The sequence below is a fragment of the Salvia splendens genome, chromosome 1 (genome assembly GCF_004379255.2).
Source record: "Salvia splendens isolate huo1 chromosome 1, SspV2, whole genome shotgun sequence".
Classification (NCBI taxonomy): domain Eukaryota; kingdom Viridiplantae; phylum Streptophyta; class Magnoliopsida; order Lamiales; family Lamiaceae; genus Salvia; species Salvia splendens.
Window position 1 is genome coordinate 3,659,920 of NC_056032.1, and position 18,520 is coordinate 3,678,439.

Consider the following 18,520-nt stretch of genomic DNA (forward strand, 5'->3'; position numbering starts at 1 on the left):
ATTTGTATTTTAAAAAAAAGATTAAAGTACTTGAAATCAATATAGTAAAATCAACTATACTTTAATCATAGAAAATGTTTTAGTAAACATCATAATAATAGAATCAAACATCAACATCATCACTTTATAATAACATTTTGTGGCTCTTTAAAATACAACATACAGTTGCCCATGACTAAAAACATGTGTTTTTAGAAATAGGCCAACATAAGCAAGCAAAAATGAAATACATTCAAATTTTCACAATTAATATATTCGCTTTAGTCAAATTTAAATTCAATAAATAATATTTATACACACATATCCCAATATTATGATAAGCCTAAAATTTAAAATATGAGTAAGTATCTTGAATAACAATATAGTGGAGTACTATGTTATATAATAAATCAAAGTCAACTCATTCTTACTATATATACTATCTTTAGTAATTTAAATATAAATATAATTTATATTTATTATAAATAATTTTAATATACTAAACAATAATAAAAAATATTTAGTAAATTAATATATCAATTTAATTACTTAATTTATGATAATTAATTTTCAAATATGTACACATGGTCCAACACCAAATTAAAACTCTATTTGATTTGAAATAATATCAACTATAAAATTCTATACTATTAATGAAACTATAAGAAAAAAAATTCAAAACAACGGAAAGATTAACAAAATAATAATGTACTTATCTTGTCATACTCTAAATCAATAATTTTCTCCTTCCTAATAAATGAAACATTTCAAATTCTAAAAATATATTTAATATACGAAAAAGTAATAAAAAGTATTCAAGAAATTAATATACATATTTAATTTGATTTAAAAAATATATACAAAGTACAAGAAATTTAAAGTCTAAATTAGAACCTAGCTTTATTGTGTAATAATAATAATAATAATAATAATAATAATAATAATAATAATAATAATAATAATAATAGAGTTTAACATAAATTCTACTCCACTACACTACACTACACTACACTACACTACATTACATTACACTATTAAAATCCAAATTATATGCTACATTAAAAGCCCAAATTAGAGCCCAATTATTATACAATACCTACTATTCTATGAAACCCTAAATCATTGCTCTCTCCCCCAATTTTAAAAATATACTCCCATCCGTGACTCTCTCTCTTCTCTTCTCTTCTCTTCTCTTCTCCACAATCCATTCCTCCCCAAAATTGAGGATCGGCGAAACCCAAGCTCCACCGCCGCCGCAATTTCCCGTCACCATCGCCGACCACCACCGTGTCGGACGCCTCTTCAGAAAATATGGGAGGGTCGACAGAGTGGATATGAAATCAGGTAAGGTTCTGTGTTATATTGTGCTATTGTGATATCTATATAGTCTGTATGGGATCACGTAGTGCTATTTGTATTACTTTTGACTTTTTTAACAAATAATCATCATGCTTCCCCAAAAAGGTTCTCTGTTAGATTTTTAGTGCCCTGTCGTAAATGTTAGGGAAGAGGTTGATTCAGGAGGGGAATGATGTACCTCTTCATTGCCACTGAAGATATAACCACCCGTCGACCAGTAGCTAAGGGCCCCCCTCTTTTTTTGCACTCTTTCTCCTTCATCTTTCTTCTTCTCACCCTTCTCTCTCTTTTTGCAGATTCAATGTTGCTTTTTAATTGTTCCAAAGCTTAGTTGGTTTTATTGGACCAATTTTTTTCCAATGTTGCCATTTTTTAAATGACCAAAAAGGTAAACAAAATAGCTCTGCATTTTCCCGTAAAAGTGTCATTTCGGCACTTTAGATTAGTATAGATTGCATCTTTTCCGCAATAAATTAAACAATCAAAACATACACAAATTCACACTTGACCCCCAAATCCAAAACCCTCGTCCGCCACCGCGACCGCAACCCCTCCGCTCCGGCGACTGCAGCCACCATCACAAATCCGTTCGACCAAATCACAGCTCATAATATACTGAAACAAGTTTTAGCTCTCAAAGCAGTGAGCATCCTATCGATGAAAATGTACGTAGAGAGAGTTTCTACACATTTCCGCTTTTTACATAGTGAGAATTAACATATGAAGCAGTTACCTTTTTCTCTACTTTATTTCAGAATTGAGGCCAGCGCCGGCGCTCTCACTAATTTTGAATTGCTTGACCTCTTGAGATCAAGAGGTGCTGGAAAGGATGCCTCTCGAGCTATTGCAACCGTATCTCAATCTGAGTTCAAGGTTGGGGATTCCTAGTAATGATCATCAACTTATCTTTATTGCTTCTCTCATATCTTTTGTTTTTCATTTAGGTTTTTGATTATTTAGAGGGGACGGTTGCTTGCAATCAAACAAGGGAAATTATCGATAACTTTGTTGCTGAGTGCCAAAAATTTGACCTTGCAAAGGCAGAGATTCTTAATATTGTGAATATAAGACCAAGAAATGAACCTGAGCTTTTCCCGGTAATCTCTGTCATTTCTTGTTATTAATTTCCTTTTATTTGGTATGTTTTTAATCCTTGTTGTGTAGTTTAATTGACATTCGTAATTTGTTTTTCCAGATTTTTTGAATATTTTAGTTTAAAGAACCATCCACATCATTATATTTAGCTGTATGTCCACTTATGTTGAGTTTTCCTATCCAAGTTATGCTGAAAAGTGGTTCAAATACTAGTTGAAATTGTTATTTCTGAATTAGTTTAAGATGATCTGGTAGCATGTCTGTTTGTTGTTGTTTAGGTTACTCTGTTTTCCATACATGCAGTTAAATCACTATTGCAAATTTTACATCTATCTCAGTTAAATTTTGAGGGAAATCAGGGGTTTGGAGATTTGTTTCGGGTGTTTACACTTGAACTTTTAATTCACATTGACTAGCTCCACCGAATTATTACGTCAAGAAAAGGGTATTGCTAAAAAAGATGTTGAATTTTGTAAAGTAGATTTATACCCACCTGTGTGCATACAGTGTTATGTTCACTTATGAGCAGTCAAAGGAAGTTCAGGAGGGCTCTTGAAACTGAATCAGCTTAGCATTTCTTATTCAAACGTTAGGATAACTTGTAGATTCAAATACCAAGTGGTAAGCTGGTGAACTGTTAAATTCTTTTCTGTAATTGTATTCCTGATCACTAGATAGTGATATATTTAGGTGCGGTTTTTAGCCATCAGTAAGTCTATATCAGGATTCGGATTCATATAGTAATTCTCAATAGAAATGGAGGAAATGTAAACGAAAAACATTGAAGTTGGGCTGTCCATTTCTGTTCCTCACCTCTAGAAAACTTTCACAACAATGATGGGGGATTAGGACATACTTTGGTAATTTTATGAGTTAGTTTCTTTTGGAATATAACAAGACAATGTTTGAATAATTTGTGCCGTGGTGTTGTTATCTTGGGCTCTTCTTTAACATACAGTCTTAGAAGTCCAATATCATACGTTCTGAGCACTGGTAATGGTCTAACATATTCTTGCTTGTTCATTTTGTTTATTGTTCCTTTCGCCAGCTCATCGAGGAGTGCGAGTCGCGTATGGAAGATAAGGCTGAAGAGCTTGTAGAGACCATCACAAGGATTTTGCCACCTCATCCGTCTCAGGTGGATGAAGCAAATGAGGAAGCTGCTGAGGGGGAAGAAGAAGAGACCGAGCCTGAACAGGCTGCTGAAGGGGAAGGGGATGGGGAAGGGCAAGAAGAAGAAGAAGAGACCGAGCCTTAACCATACTACTTCTTTTACTACCTCTGCTTAATTTCTTTAGAGCATTAGCCATGAATTCTAGTTAGTGTAAGAAGGAAGATGATAGTGTGAAATTTTGCAAAGTGACTAATCAAATTAACAACTGAACTCTCAAGAGCCAATTACTACAGCAATGTCAAGTTATTATTTTTTTGTGCTTTTGTAAAGCTAGTGATTTCTTTTTTCTAAGTTTTGCACAATAATAATTATACTACAAAAAGAAAATATCTCAAATTTGTCACACTCTTGCTACAAATTTGATTTCATTTTAGGATAGTTTGGGTTTCGGGCTGGACGGACCAAATTTTGCTGATTAGGCCCGAATTAAGCGCAATTGGTTGTATCTTGTTCTTGTTTCTTTTTTTAAGAAGTCCATCTGTCACCTCCTTTTGTCCCATAAAAGGTATCGTGAATAAATGCTACTCATAAATCTTATCACTGCAATAACACCTCACAAAAATCATGTAGCAAAAGAGAGTTAAAAAAGAAAAACTCAAACAAAAACAGATATTTGCAGAGAAAAATGGAATTAAAGCTCCCTTTTTAACAGTCGTAACTCATAAATTACATTCCCAAGACCCTTCTCTGCTGCTAAAAAAATTGCAAAAAATACAAAAGCAACAAATTCAGTAACTTGAAAAAAAGATTGAGCTAAAATCTATGCAGGTTGTTGTTAGACAGACCAAATTCCAACATCATATTCAATCAGTCATTCAACATTTGTTCTATTTTTTTTTTATATACACATCCAAAAAAAAGAAAAGAAAAATAGTACTAAGACATGAAGAGCTTATTTCCACACTTGCATCTCCATGCCTCTGGATAGTACTCCAACGGCATACTCATCCCCGGCTGAATCGGCACGTGCACCGCCTTGCACGGCGTGCACCTCCCGCATTTCGATCTGCACGACGGCGGCCACGACCCCGGCCCCCCCAGCCTCCGCCGCTCCACCTCCGCTGCGTTCGAAAATTTTAAATAAATTAAAAAAAAAAATTGTTGAAAAATACTATACATATAAATTTACTTACTTAATTGGCGAGGAGGGGTGAGGCCTAGAGCTGAGGCGGAGGAGAGAAGGGCGAAAAGAGCGAGGGTGGCGAAGTAGAGGGCTAGCTGGCGGCGGCGGCGGCGGCGGAGCACGGCCATCGCCGGAGTTTGAGTGAAGATCCAGCAGCAGTAGGAGAAGAGGAAGAATTATTGGGAGTGAGAGTGGGAATAATATTAGTACTATAATAAGGGAAAAAATAGGAAATGTATTATTGGTGAAATGAAATGAAATGAAATGAGAGAGCGTTGCGTGTAAGCGTGCGAGTAAGTCCAAGTCAAACACACATTTTACTACATTCAACTGTGTGTGAATAGGTATGTATGGAATGGATATAGCAACCTTCTCTTTTTTTAAGTACTTAGAACTCGTGGAGTCGGAAACAGTAACGCATCCATGGGTCGAAAGATAGAGACGGTGGAGCGGCTGTCGCTGACTCATGCAGCTAATTTTAGAATACACTTTTTTTTTACCTTTGATGTCGAAATGTAGTCAATTTTTCTTGCTTAGTATGTATGGTTATTTCAGCTTTTTAGTGACGCTTGAAAATGTTTGATTAGAAAAATATTGAAATTTTCATAAATATTGGAAAAACAAATCATAATTTAAATATGCAAAATTAAATGTGGCTGCTTAATCTTTTTATGGTCTGTATGTTATTTTCCTTTATGAAAAGAAAAAGTGAATGAAAATAAACATAGGAAGAAATAATTTTTGAAATATCATGTTTTTGCGAGTCATGTTATAGGGAGGAAATAGTACATATGATGTAACTTCTGAAAAAAATTAGTCGTCGATGTAATTGGCAACGAATATCTTTTTTAAATCTATTAATAAGAATTTCATTTATTTTAATTTATTATTTGTGCGAATACTTTGAAAAAGTTAAGAAAATAAGAGCACATTTAGGCATAAAAAAACAATAAAATATATTGGAGTAATTAATCGTTACTATCGATTCGATTCATTGTGTAATGCATTTAGAAATTAGAAGTCTAATCAAAGTGATGTTACATACTTACATTATTATATGATAAGATTAACGTAGGCCTCTTTGGTAATAATCAATCCCGGCCCTACCACATAAGGTAATGTATCCTATCAAATGATCAGTGATCGTCTGTTTAAACAATTTAAAATATAGATTTTGTTATTTTACAGTATGAATATAAATTGACAAGGACCAAACAATATTTTTTTCCATCTTGACTAAAAACTAATATTTCGTCATTTTATTTAGATGTATGGGTGATATTTCTCTTCAATTTTTATAATCTTATACAGTAGAAGATATAATGATCTAAATTTTAATTACTATTGATGATTATTTATCGAAATTACTAAATTAACTGATAAGATCAATAAACCTCAGTTTGAATCAATAAACATTAATCCAAGCCATAATTAGAGATTTGTACTATATAATAGGTTCAAACGTCTTACGGTGAGATATACAACACCTTTTATATTCAATTCAGAAATCAAGTATATGTGCCATAAATTAACTTTACGTGTACAAATTAGTTTTTATTAAGAAAGTTCTAATTTTAATCAATTAATCACTTTGTCCCTTTGAAGTAAGTTTGTTAGTATTTGTTTTTTACACTGAGTACTAATACTATTTCCAATGGTATACTAAAACTTAAAATGAGATAAACAATTAACTCTAAAGGTACTCCAAAATCAATCCCATTTTGATTTTTGAGAAAAAAATAGAACTTCTTTTTCGGCTTACACTAAACCAAAATTAAAACTTTTTTCAAATTTTGTGAGTAAAAAAAATGCATAATACAGGGAATATTCTTTAAAGTTTAAGTTTCGTATAAATGGTTAGAGTAAAATCATATTTGATGTGACATTTACACTAAAATTGGTTTGAATTTAGTGTAAATAGTTGGATATACTCTCAGCTCAATACACACAAAAAGTGAACACTTAAATCTTAAATACTTACATTATCTACATGCTTCTCAAACTATCTGCGACCATGTATGTACATAAAAACACTTAAATCAAAATACATACGCTAAACCCTTTTACTATCATATACTATCATTTTACTTAATTTTATATTACAATTTACGATTTACTAATAAAGTAAAAAAATATAATTTCATTGAACTTGGCTAAACCTACACAATAAAAGTTTTACATAAATCAACATTTTAAATATAAATAAGCTGAGACCCATTACATCTCATGAGAACTCTAAATGAAGGAGTATTTTTAGTACAAAATTTTATTCAATTTTATTTAATTATTTATTTGGAAAAGTTGTAAGGAAAGTGAATGTTTGCATTTATATACGACAAATATTATGTGTGAATACCAAAAAACACATGGAATTGGACTTTGAAAACAGAGATATCAAAATTTTAATAGATTTATGCAGTGGTTACAGCATGCATATTCAGACCTTTATGTATGATGTATGCAAAAGCAACCAGTGCTATCCATCCACGTTATTTTACCTTACTTTCATGTCACATTTTTTAGGAAATATATAAAATTCAATGTGGTGAAAATAAAATCAAAGTTACCTTAGTGGCTATTTGGTTGCCAACCCATTCTTGTTTTCTTGATACAAAATGCTAGCACATGTTTTAACACAAATTTAATAAAATAAAATAAATAAAAAAGATAAAATGACTGTTTTCCACATAGGAATACAGAATACATTTGATTGTAAAAAATCGAGGAGCAACATAACCAGTTTAGAATATAAGTAGCAACAAAATTTATGAAGCCAATGTATTAAACATAAGTAAATGCTCTATCCTGAATCACACGATAAGAAAAAATAGTTGACGAATACATAAAAACAGAAATAAGTGAGTACACACATTAGTGATTTGAAATTAATGTCTGTAACATTGGTGCTTATATTAGGAGATTCAACCATTCAGAATAATGGTATATGGAGTAGTATTTTATTTATTTATTAATTATAACTACTGTTCTTATAAAATTAAATAAATTTTAAAAAAAGCATGTTAGAATGGGATGGTGATCACGTGAAGAAACATGTTTCCAGTTTCGGTCTAGTCAGGAGTCGAGGCAATTATATTATGACAGTCAATAACATGTTTATTACTTATATGTAGGGTATGTGTAGATAAATTATTCAATATATGATTGAATTGATATCCTTTTGGATTATACTAGTATTCATTCTGTTACACTAAAAAATTATTATAAACGTGATTAACTTTACTAAAACATATTAATCAGAGCTTGATTTAATGTTTGTCATATCTTTTTTGAAGTTAAAAGGAACAATGATACCAATGCAATTTGTGATATGGAGTAATATAATTATATATGGTATGTATATAGCATGAACAATTACTAAGGTGATCTACAACGAGTGTATTTAACGTGTCCTTATTGTTATAGTTAAATGTTAGAATAAACACATCATACGATTAAGAGACAAAGATTTATGTGATCCACATTGCGGAAAAGCTGCAAATGCTTCATTATGTATTTTTTTCAATAAAAAAAATTAAAACCAGAAGAATTTATAAATCACTCGCGATGAGCTAGGATAAAAAGAAATGGACGACAATTATAGCTAACCGATAGCCTTTAAGTATAAAATATTGTCGATTTAAGTGAAATATTATTTAAATAAATTTTAAAAAATAGGGAAGGAAAAAAGAAAAATAGGAATGGTAAATAGAGTTGATTTTTACTAGTAAAAACGTAACACACGTCACATCCATAGCGACATTGAATAAAACCAGTCATGAATTGATCTATGGTTCCTACTCAGACCATAAAGAAATAGTAATTAAAATACATTCATAAAATATACTATAAAAAAACATCGTTATGTGTGATTTGTTTAAAAAAAATTATATGAATTTATCAAAAGGAAAAATAATCGATTCGTCACTTCACTTCCATTCTTCTTTTATCTATATGAAAAAACGAATATAGTCAAAAGAAATTAGAAACATTTACTGGATATTTAATAATGCTTTTATATATTACATGCACCTTACTTTTTATAAATAAGGAAATCAGATGTGATATGTTCGAATTGTAGAATTAAAATTTGAAATTGATCAAATTAATTAAAGCTATGGAGTGTTAATTATATTATACATTTATACTCCCATTTTTTAGTGAATGTCTTCATTTTTGTTAATGAGAAAAATTTTGTGCAATAATTTTATTCCTTATGTTTGAAAAAATATTAGAGCCCGTTTGGACCGTTAATGTTAAGATATACCTTTAAGATAAGCCAAAATATAATTAAGAAAAAAAATAACAGTATTTATTTTATTTGATATTTAGGAAATAAGATTAAAAATCAAGGGTGGGTCAAAATGAACATTACTAGTATTATTGTGGATATTTAATTGGGCTGATTGCATAATCCTAGTCCAAATCCTATTTTATTTAGAAGCTACTTATTCGACATGGATTAATTAGTCAATTTTTCATTTAAATCTTCAACTTTTCAAGGCAAACAAGTGTATAAATATGTATAAATGACAGATTAATGAACCCTTCAACTTATAATCTGAACCCATTGATACTTTACATAGATCACAGTATATAGTAATGAATGAGATACATAAGTAAGTTTCAATTTCAAGTTATTAAATTAAACTACATCATAAATGAATATTTAATCGAAATAGAAAGATAAATCATACACAGCTTTATATACCTCTTATTTTGTCAGCTTTTTTTTTCAGAAGTCTAACCTTGTCAGCATTACTTGACCAAAATAGCCACCGTGCAAAATTATACTCCTACTTCAAATTTAAAGTAAATTTATTTTATCCTTTTTAGTAAAATGTAGTTCTAAAAAAGATAAAATAAAATTACTTTAATTACGACACGCAAAAGTGGTTTAATCTTTGTCCACCGAATAGGATGAAAATAATGATATGTATTGATGGTGAAAATAAATAAAAATATAAAATTGTGCATTTAATAATAGTTGTTGATGTCGTATCTATAAAAGTGAGAGTGGTCTGTGACTGAGCAAACTGCAGTGAGGATTTAATGCTGCTCGTGTGCGTCGCTCATATTTTGCAGACGTAAAATTGGATTTTTTCACTCTTTTTTCTCAGTCTTTCTGTGCCTGCAAATTTTTCAAGGCTACATTCACGATGCCACATATAATCACACTTCTTTCTAGTTGGAGTATTTGTTTTTTTACTCCATCTTTCACCCATGGTGTTTTTTTTTGATATTTTTATTTTTAATTTTGATGAATTGAATCTATATTGATAATTAAAGCATATATGAAATTTAGTACTACTACTATTGATGTACTCATGCAGTAAAGTCTAAAGAAGAATATTGATGTAGTGCTGAAAGAGAAGTCGCTACAAATTAGTCGCATCCAAGTGCTATTTTTTAATTACGAGAAAATTGAAAATTAATCACTTTATTGTATCTATAAGAGATTGGGAAGTACTTCATCTGTTCTTAAAAAATAGACAAATTTGTAAATGACACGACTTTTAATGTGTAATTAGCAAGTACTCCCTCCGTTCCGAGGAAGATGACCCTTCCTTGGGCGACACGGAATTTTATGTAGTTTTATTTTGTGTGAGAGAGTAAAGTAAGAGAGGGGAATAAAGTAGAGATAAAAGTGTTTCCATTTTAGGTAATGAGCCATATTGGTTGAGACAAACTAAAAAAAAAAGTGGGTCATCTTCGGTAGGACGGAGAGAGTAAGAGACATGTAGGAAAAAAAGTAGAGATTGAGGGGGAAAAGGTAGTGGAATGAGTGTTAGTGGATTATGGAGTTCACATTAAAAATTATGTGTGTGATTATTATTTGTTGAAAATTTTTCGTATTTAGACTTAGTCTAATTCTGAAGGATGATAAAAAAATGGTAAAACTACTCTATTTTTTAGGGATGGGAGAGTATGATATATTTGGTCTAAGACTACTAGATGTGCAATCTTGACCGCATGCTATCCTCTAACTATTCATGTGAGTTGTATCCATAAAAGATTAACTATGACATTTTGGTAGTGTTCGGTTTCTTAGATAAAATAATACCAAGATATAATCTAGGATTGAGTTGTGAGATTATTTTAGTCATAGGGGATTAGGTATGACTAATTATCCCATGATTATCCATCTAGGATTGAGTTGAGGAACTAAATCTCATGAACCAAACACACTACTAATTTAATCCTGTATATAATCTTACAAACCGAAAATCCCCTTTATGTATAAGATTATTAGACATGCGCACCATTGAAAGAGAAGCTACTGAAACCTAGCACGCGTTGATTTCTAATTATGACAAGACTAAAAACTAAACGTTTCATTGAGTTACGTTGTATCTATAAAAGATTACGAAGTAAGACATGTTTGGTCTAAGACCATTAGACACTTTTGAATTTTGGATTTTCGTATATTGAAATTTGTCATTTTATTTAGATGAGTTGTTAACAAATTGTTTTGGATGAAAGGACGACATATTAGTCAACGCAAGATTTAACTTAATTATTATAACTTCTTCACCAAACATGAATTTATAATAAAAAGATTGTTTAACTTAAATTACCAAATAAAATGAGAATATATATCATACTTATACCCTATCTAGTCGAAATATAATTAGTCCACCAAACAAGTCCTAAATATGTAAAAAGACATACAAATTAAAATGAAAAAATATGATAGACGATTGAAATGGCAAAATGTAACTGTTTTATGAATTATACAAACTTTAATAATTGATAATTGAACACTAAATTTATTATAGAAAAAAAATTATGGCACAAATATAGCAAATAAATTCATGTCGTATTCAAAACATTTTTCATTGGACAGCCAGCACATATTTTCTGTACTTTGAAATTTATTGGGGCCATATTCGTACTTTTTGCAGAAATATTGAGATATTTTTCGCATATCTTAAAATGGCACGTCATTATTGTAGGAAAGAAACTGTAATTTATAATTAAATTAACTCTTAATAATTACTCCATAACCATTAAACCTATACATATATACTATTCTCATAAAGTAAATTATTACTTAAATTATGAAAATTGTTGTATATTTTTAAGAGAATACTACTTAGATGGGATAAAATTTATATAGTGTCCACAGTTAAATCAATAATTTATAAAAAATAAATTTAGAGAGAATCATGTTTTATTTATATATTCAATTTTTAATACATAGTTGCCTTTTGTTGTGGTTCAAGTGTAAAATAATTTTAATATCCGTTATGTGAAATTCATTTTAATAATTTATTTACTTGGTTTCAGTGAACTATATTTTTAGTAGCTAAACTTTATCATAATATCAAATTTTTTTGGACTGAAATGCAAAAATATCTTTTAGGGACTTGAGGTATTTTAGACTAAATTTTTTTTAAAAAAATGCAAAATTCGTTCCTTGTAATATTACATGAAAGTATAGAATTGTGTGGATATATGTTTTTAAATATAGAGGCATATTATGCCAAAATTGACGCGCCAAAAATGTTATTTACTCTATTTTAAAAGTATCGATATTCATTGAATTCATAGTAGGAGTAGTTATTTAATAGATGTGACAGATGAGTGGTATTGATTTTTCACCAGCTGCTTACAAACTATTTTTAGGCCTGTGGTATGATGGCTAAAACATGATCCCAATTGTATGAATGCAGGCCAGGCGAAATTGCCAAATGTACAGTTAAAAAAGGTATTCAAATTTAAGAATTTTATGAGATCTACCTAGTTCAATAAATGTGACATATTAATGCTAGCAAGACTATGATGCTCATATCACAATAATTGTAGAGTGCAATTTCATGTTTTGCTCTAACAATTGTATCAATGCCATAATTCAATTGTGGGCTTATTATTGGGCTGAAATTCAATTGTGGGCTTTTGGTTTCCACGTGTATATCTTGAAGATGTAGAATGGTTGTCATTTTGTACCTTGCTCTAGAACTTTGATTCTCAAAAATCATCTTATGGATTTTTTAGAATCATAAGAAAAGGTTAAATAAATCAATCCCACCAAAATCCAATGGACAATAATGCCCCACATGGAAAAATACCAAGCAAATTCCCTCAAATAAAAATCCAAACAATTGTGAATTCACTTTCCTCCTTACCAAACCTTGACCTAAATTCTACTCTATCTTGAAATTACATCTACTCCCACGGCGATTGAGGTATGTTTTGCACATTCAGCTTGAAGAAAACCCATTTTCTTTCGCTTTAAATATAAGTAGAATATTAATTTTGGTGGTGTATATGTATATAGGCATGGTTTATGCAAGAAAATGATGATGATCAAAGACTCCCACATCACAAGAACCCACCCGAATACGTTTCATTGGAGCAGTTAGCGAATCTTGGAGTTCTCTACTGGAATTTGGATCCGAATAAGTATGAGAATGACCCAGATTCGAACAAGATCCGACAAGACAGAGGATATATATAGTTATATGGTACTACTACAATGTACTTAGCATTGTGTCTGAACCCACGAGTTTTGTTTACTGGATCCGTTAACATGAGTTATTTAATTTGGTGAAGGATATGCTTGACTTGTTCCCCGAGAAAGTGGAGAATTATGATGAGAAGCTGAAGAGGTTTTACACTGAACACATCCATGGTGATGAGGAGATTCGTTATTGTCTGAAAGGGAGTGACCGATGTGAGGAGATAGTATTTTTTATTCACGATAATTGATAGTTTAATTTTTGGCCATTATCTTTATTCATTGAATTTCCGGCTATCCCATCGTGCTGTATGAGATTCTATTGATTACCGAATAAATATATGATAAAAAAAGTTATGAAATGAGTAAATGTCTATCATATGGCCATACAAAGAAATGAAAGAGAGTATAAAAATGGGTCAGTTGAATCCATAATGGAAATGAATGTTTAATGTGAAAATTGAGATATATATTTGAAAATAAATATTCGGTGAGAAAAAATGTTTGAATAAAGAATAGTTGGAGAAAACAAGCTCGATTTTTTTAAACGAATAATAACTTCTTAATTTAGGACCGAATAATTTACAAGTTAAGCACAACAAAATACGAAATCAGCTTGTAATTTAAGTTTTGATTTATGAACTTTGTCCAAGTATGTGAATATAAATGCGGAAATATTTCCTATTAACATAAAGAAAATTACTGGACCATTGAAAAATCAAATGGAATATCAGAAATTCAATGAAAAATCGTATCATCCACCCATTCCAATTTTGTAACCAAATTTTAAAAAATGACCAAAATGCCCACAGTGACTTTCCGTATTTCAATTAAAATCTACACAGAAATGTTATCACCCAAGGGATATTTTAGTCCTTACAAGAGAAATTTGAATATATATTCCCATTCGACATTCCACAATTAAGAATTTTCCAATTTAGGCGTTTCTCAAAAAGCTGAATTCCTTTGCTGAAAGGGTTTGAGCAAGCGAGAGATAGAATGGGTTCTGAAAGCAAGGTAAGAAATTTCTTTAATTTTAACTTTTCTTCTTCGCAAAGCTGTGATATTGGAGTATGTGATTGCTATTGGAGTGGATGTGATTGATATTGGAGGATGTGATTGATATTGGGGTACTTAATTATGTAAAATTGCATTTTTATTTGCTCGGATGATGATAAAGCCTCTTTTTTCTGTTTTTCTTGTCGATGCTATCAGATTGTAGTTGGTTGTATAATTTCTCGGACGGGTAGTAGGAGGATCTAATTAAGTAGTATAAATCTCGATCAAGTGTTCTGCGTTATCCCTGATCTCTTTTTTTATTGTACATTGTTTTTTGGTTTGCTTCTCAAACTTCAATTATGATGTATGATCATATGTTGCGTTGGATTATTTTGGAAGCTGAACTTTGATAATATCTCAAGCTTATACTATTTCTTTTGGCATTCATCTTGTTGCTTATCAAAATATGACATTGAACTAATAATTTAATACTATTTGGTGAGAGAAGCAATCAGTTGGTGGATTTAAAGATTGGAACTGTGTTTTTTCAAGAAACTGTCGTAATCAAGTGAAACTGGTTGTTATATAAAAATAGTACTCCGTAGTACAACTGTGTAAAAATGTCATCTCCAATCCCTGATTTGATGGCTGTTCCCAGTAAGGCTTATGTTGTTAGCGTGGTCCTACGGGAGGCCTAGCAAATACATATGCTTGGAATTCGAATCGGTGCAAAGAACAGAGGATTAGACCTATAATTCAGTCTATTTGTGCAAACATGTTCTTTATTTCAGTGGATGATATAAAATTGTGGTGCAATGAGAACAACATATCCTAAATAGTTTTTGATTTTATGCTTAAAAATATTCTGTATTTACATGCAGCTACTGCGTGACTCACTTAGTTTGTCTCTCTATTGTTTTACATACATCTATATATATAGACAGAGATATTTCCTTGTTAAGGTCATAAAAAAGTTCTTCAGTTTTAGCTATGTCCCCTACAAATTTTCATGTTGATCCAAAACTTTATTTCAACTTCATGTCTTTAGACTTTAGTAGTACATTATTTTTCCTGGCTTGCTTTGACTTGTCGATTAACTGTTCGTTTGTTTCAGTAATTCAATATTGTGATTGATTATCTTCTTTCCATTGCTATTGTTATTTCCCCTCTCCATAAGTAGACTGTGTGAATATTGAAAGAGTAAAAATTACCAAGTCACCCCAAGTATGCTCACCTTCCTAAACATATATTTGATGCAGGATCCGAGGGAGGAGGTTATTCAGGCATGGTACATGGATGACAGTGATGCAGACCAGAGGCTTCCCCATCACAGAGATCCACAGGAATTTGTGTCATTTGAGAAACTTGATGGTATTCAGTCTTTGCATTTCCCACTATATAATTAGATGTTCAACCACTCTTTCCGTTATAAGTAGGTTTAATAGCTACCATGTTTTGCAAAACATCGTCTCACAGAGCTCATCTAAAACCATGCCTTCTAATTTTCCCTACCTAGTTTATCGAGTAGGTTTCACAGTTACAGCGTAATTTTTTTAGCTTAGTCTGTATCAGCTCATCTAAAACCATGCCTTCTAATCTGCCCTACCTAGCTTATCGAGTAGGTTTCACAGTTACAGCATAATTTTTTTAGCTTAGTCTGTACACCATGCATTCTATGTTACCCGTTTTCTCATTTTTTCAGCTTCTAAGATAGTTTCATTGTCATTTTCAGAGCTAGGAGTGCTTAGCTGGAGGCTTGATGCTGATAATTATGAAACTGACCCAGAGTTGAAGAAAATTCGTGAAGACCGTGGATATTCTTATATGGTATCTTTAGTTTCATAGTCATGTCTTACAGTATGTTACTTCTCATTTTCAACATTAGCATAACAGAATAAAATTTGCTTAGGATTTTTGTGAAGTTTGCCCAGAAAAGCTGCCAAATTATGAAGAGAAAATCAAGAACTTTTATGAAGAACATCTCCACACTGATGAGGAGATCCGCTATTGTGTTGCTGGAAGCGGTAAGTTTTATGATCGACTCCATCTGGTTTGTAACTCTATTCTATTAGATTACCCTAGTGCCTAATAGAAAGATTCTTGGTCATGAAGGTTATTTTGATGTGCGCGATCGTGATGAAGCTTGGATCCGCGTCTGGGTAAAAAAGGGGGCAATGATTGTCCTTCCAGCTGGAATTTATCACCGCTTTACTCTTGATTCAGACAATTACATCAAGGTAGGTTCAGAATAACAGTCACATTCACCCTTTCTTGTTTAAATTTTTATCACTATAATATTGTGCAATTGTCTAGTACTGACTGATACCCATCCCTTGAACGTAAAATCTGCGTATGCAGGCAATGAGGCTATTTGTTGGTGACCCTGTATGGACTCCTTTCAATCGACCTCACGATCATCTCCCTGCAAGGTGCGCCTTGTTCCTATAACCGCCCATCATAAAGGGTCGTACAGCTCTAACCATTAGTACCAAATATAAGCAATACTGTCTCTTTTTATGTGCAGGCAAGAATATGTTGATAACTTTGTGAACAAGGCTGGCTGTGGTCCAGCAGTTGATGCTACAGCAGCTTAAAACCCCAAACTGTCTAAATCTTTGAATGTGTGGTTGCTCTGCCATCGCTTTCATGTGATATAAATGAGCTTGAAATAATGGGGTATGTATTCTGAGGCTAAAGTTTTTAAGAAGACGAATGGTTGAGTGGATGATCCTACATAGGGATATGAATGCTGCGTTTGTACAATTGTTGTGTGTGTTTTGCAACATCTATAAAATGAAACGTTATTTATCATACGGAATGCCATGTGTATCCTAGTATTTATATAACTTGATCAATTTGTGGTTTATGAAGGTCGCTTTATGATGTGGACTAACACAATTTGTACGTGTCTATTATTGTGTTGACACGATTACGACCTGACCTGATATGCACGTGCGAGATTTGTCAGTAGACTGGCATTCACCATTTTGAATATGTGCACCCATGTTTGTTGATGCCATAATTGTAGCTGCAATAGGAAATTTGAAGAGATAAACATCAGGTTTAGATTAATGGGATAAATATGTGTATATATCTAATTAAGAAAATTTGAATTGCTATGGAATACTGCAGTATAATATTTGGTTGATCATCAATGAAGCCCCACTTAAATATTACTCCTACTAGTACTCCAATACTAAGTCAGCTAAAAATTTATCCTTAGTGAGAGTTGTTCTTAACAACATCCACGGTAGGGCACCCTAAAGTCCGCCCTATAGGGCGTTCTATGCTCCGCCACATCAGCATTCTATCCTCCTATCCTTCCACTGCAGTGGGACGCCCTAAAGTCAGCCTCATAGTTTTCACTACTATTTTGTTAATTAATTTTTTATGTTTTCAAATATGTCATGCAAAAAAAAAAAAAAAAAACACTACGATTAAAGGCAAATCCTACATTACTAATTAAATTTTTTTTACAAGAGTTAGAAATAAAAAACAAGTTCACTAAATCCTACATTATTAATCCTTCATTCCCAGTTTGCGGCGCAGATCATCGATCATCCACTTGAGGTATTCGGCTTTGCCCGGGTCCTCGCACTACATGAGGACGTGGTGCGTGTCCAACAACGTCCTCCGGTTGGCGGCCGCCACCAACTCCGCGTAGGCATGTCCTGCAGCCGAAGTCGGGGCCGGGGTCGCGATCGAGGTCGGGGTCGGGTCCGGGGCCGCGGTCTATGAGGATGTCGCCTTCACCTTGCCCTTGTTCTTGGCAGCATTGACGCCAATGGGACGCCGGGAGGACATCGGTGTGCCGGAACTCTCATCCTCGTACATCAGCTGGTTGAGGTCCATCGGAGGTGCGCCGCTGTCGCTGCTCGTATAATCACCGGCGACGGTGTTCTTCGTCCTCTTTGCCGCAGCCGATAGGAGCATAATCCCTCGTTGGAACATCTGCTTATCCTTCAAGAAGAGCCAAGAGTTGTAATGCCTGAAATCGCCGTACAATGAAATGTACGACGCAAGCACTTTATCGCGTACATAAGTCAAACTCTCGCCGCTGCCCTGCTCCCTCAAGCACTTCTCGTACTCAGCCGAGAACAAATTGACCTGCTTCTTCACCTGATCCCAGTGCTTGCGGAGCTGCTCCCTATGGCGCTTGTAGGCGGCCGCAGGCTTGGCCTCGTTGTAGCGATCAGCGATGCGCTCCCGGTACGCGATTTGTTTTTGGTTGTTGGCAAACACCGGGTCCTCCGAAATATCAATCCAACACCTAACCAAGACGATGGTTTCATCCGGGTTGTAGTTCGTCCTCTCTGGGGCGAACTCTTCATTC

At 32.7% G+C, this 18,520-nt stretch overlaps 3 protein-coding genes and 1 long non-coding RNA gene across 5 annotated transcripts; 3 read left to right on the forward strand and 1 right to left on the reverse strand.

The window, feature by feature from the left end:
• The first annotated feature begins 1,101 nt into the window (after positions 1 to 1,101).
• Positions 1,102 to 3,876, forward strand: LOC121808852 (putative E3 ubiquitin-protein ligase RING1a). 2 transcript variants are annotated; one of them, XM_042209427.1, is made up of 5 exons: positions 1,102 to 1,323; positions 1,484 to 2,003; positions 2,094 to 2,211; positions 2,283 to 2,435; positions 3,482 to 3,876. In XM_042209427.1, exons 2-5 carry the CDS (start codon positions 1,996 to 1,998, stop codon positions 3,689 to 3,691), a joined length of 489 nt encoding a protein of 162 aa, XP_042065361.1. In that variant the 5' UTR covers positions 1,102 to 1,323; positions 1,484 to 1,995; the 3' UTR covers positions 3,692 to 3,876. The 2 variants fall into 2 exon arrangements, with proteins under 2 accessions (XP_042065361.1, XP_042065359.1); XM_042209425.1 differs by having other exon boundaries at positions 1,635 to 2,003.
• Positions 3,877 to 4,382: 506 nt separating this feature from the next.
• Positions 4,383 to 4,949, reverse strand: LOC121808860 (EPIDERMAL PATTERNING FACTOR-like protein 4). Its single transcript, XM_042209434.1, has 2 exons — positions 4,741 to 4,949; positions 4,383 to 4,668 (listed from the first exon to the last, which is right to left on the reverse strand). Exons 1-2 carry the CDS (start codon positions 4,856 to 4,858, stop codon positions 4,484 to 4,486), a joined length of 303 nt encoding a protein of 100 aa, XP_042065368.1. The 5' UTR covers positions 4,859 to 4,949; the 3' UTR covers positions 4,383 to 4,483.
• Positions 4,950 to 12,801: 7,852 nt separating this feature from the next.
• Positions 12,802 to 13,512, forward strand: LOC121804794. The gene is made up of 3 exons (XR_006051215.1): positions 12,802 to 12,916; positions 13,009 to 13,195; positions 13,284 to 13,512. It is a non-coding gene; the product is annotated as an uncharacterized LOC121804794 (long non-coding RNA).
• Positions 13,513 to 14,115: 603 nt separating this feature from the next.
• Positions 14,116 to 16,998, forward strand: LOC121794118 (1,2-dihydroxy-3-keto-5-methylthiopentene dioxygenase 2-like). Its single transcript, XM_042192143.1, has 7 exons — positions 14,116 to 14,205; positions 15,447 to 15,558; positions 15,920 to 16,014; positions 16,097 to 16,211; positions 16,300 to 16,424; positions 16,546 to 16,616; positions 16,712 to 16,998. The coding sequence occupies exons 1-7, from the start codon at positions 14,188 to 14,190 to the stop codon at positions 16,779 to 16,781; spliced, it is 606 nt and encodes a 201-aa protein (XP_042048077.1). The 5' UTR covers positions 14,116 to 14,187; the 3' UTR covers positions 16,782 to 16,998.
• Positions 16,999 to 18,520: the final 1,522 nt, after the last annotated feature.

Bases quoted from the DNA above. Each gene is read 5' to 3' on its own strand.
- LOC121808852 (XM_042209427.1), top strand. The intron at 2,212-2,282 runs GTTGGGGATTCC...TTTTTCATTTAG, and splicing joins TATCTCAATCTGAGTTCAAG to GTTTTTGATTATTTAGAGGG. The intron at 2,436-3,481 runs GTAATCTCTGTC...TCCTTTCGCCAG, and splicing joins ATGAACCTGAGCTTTTCCCG to CTCATCGAGGAGTGCGAGTC.
- LOC121808860 (XM_042209434.1), bottom strand. From the start codon at position 4,858: ATGGCCGTGCTCCGCCGCCGCCGCCGCCGCCAGCTAGCCCTCTACTTC. The intron at 4,669-4,740 runs GTAAGTAAATTT...TTTCGAACGCAG, and splicing joins CACCCCTCCTCGCCAATTAA to CGGAGGTGGAGCGGCGGAGG.
- LOC121794118 (XM_042192143.1), top strand. The intron at 16,425-16,545 runs GTAGGTTCAGAA...CTGCGTATGCAG, and splicing joins ATTCAGACAATTACATCAAG to GCAATGAGGCTATTTGTTGG. The intron at 16,617-16,711 runs GTGCGCCTTGTT...TTTTATGTGCAG, and splicing joins CACGATCATCTCCCTGCAAG to GCAAGAATATGTTGATAACT.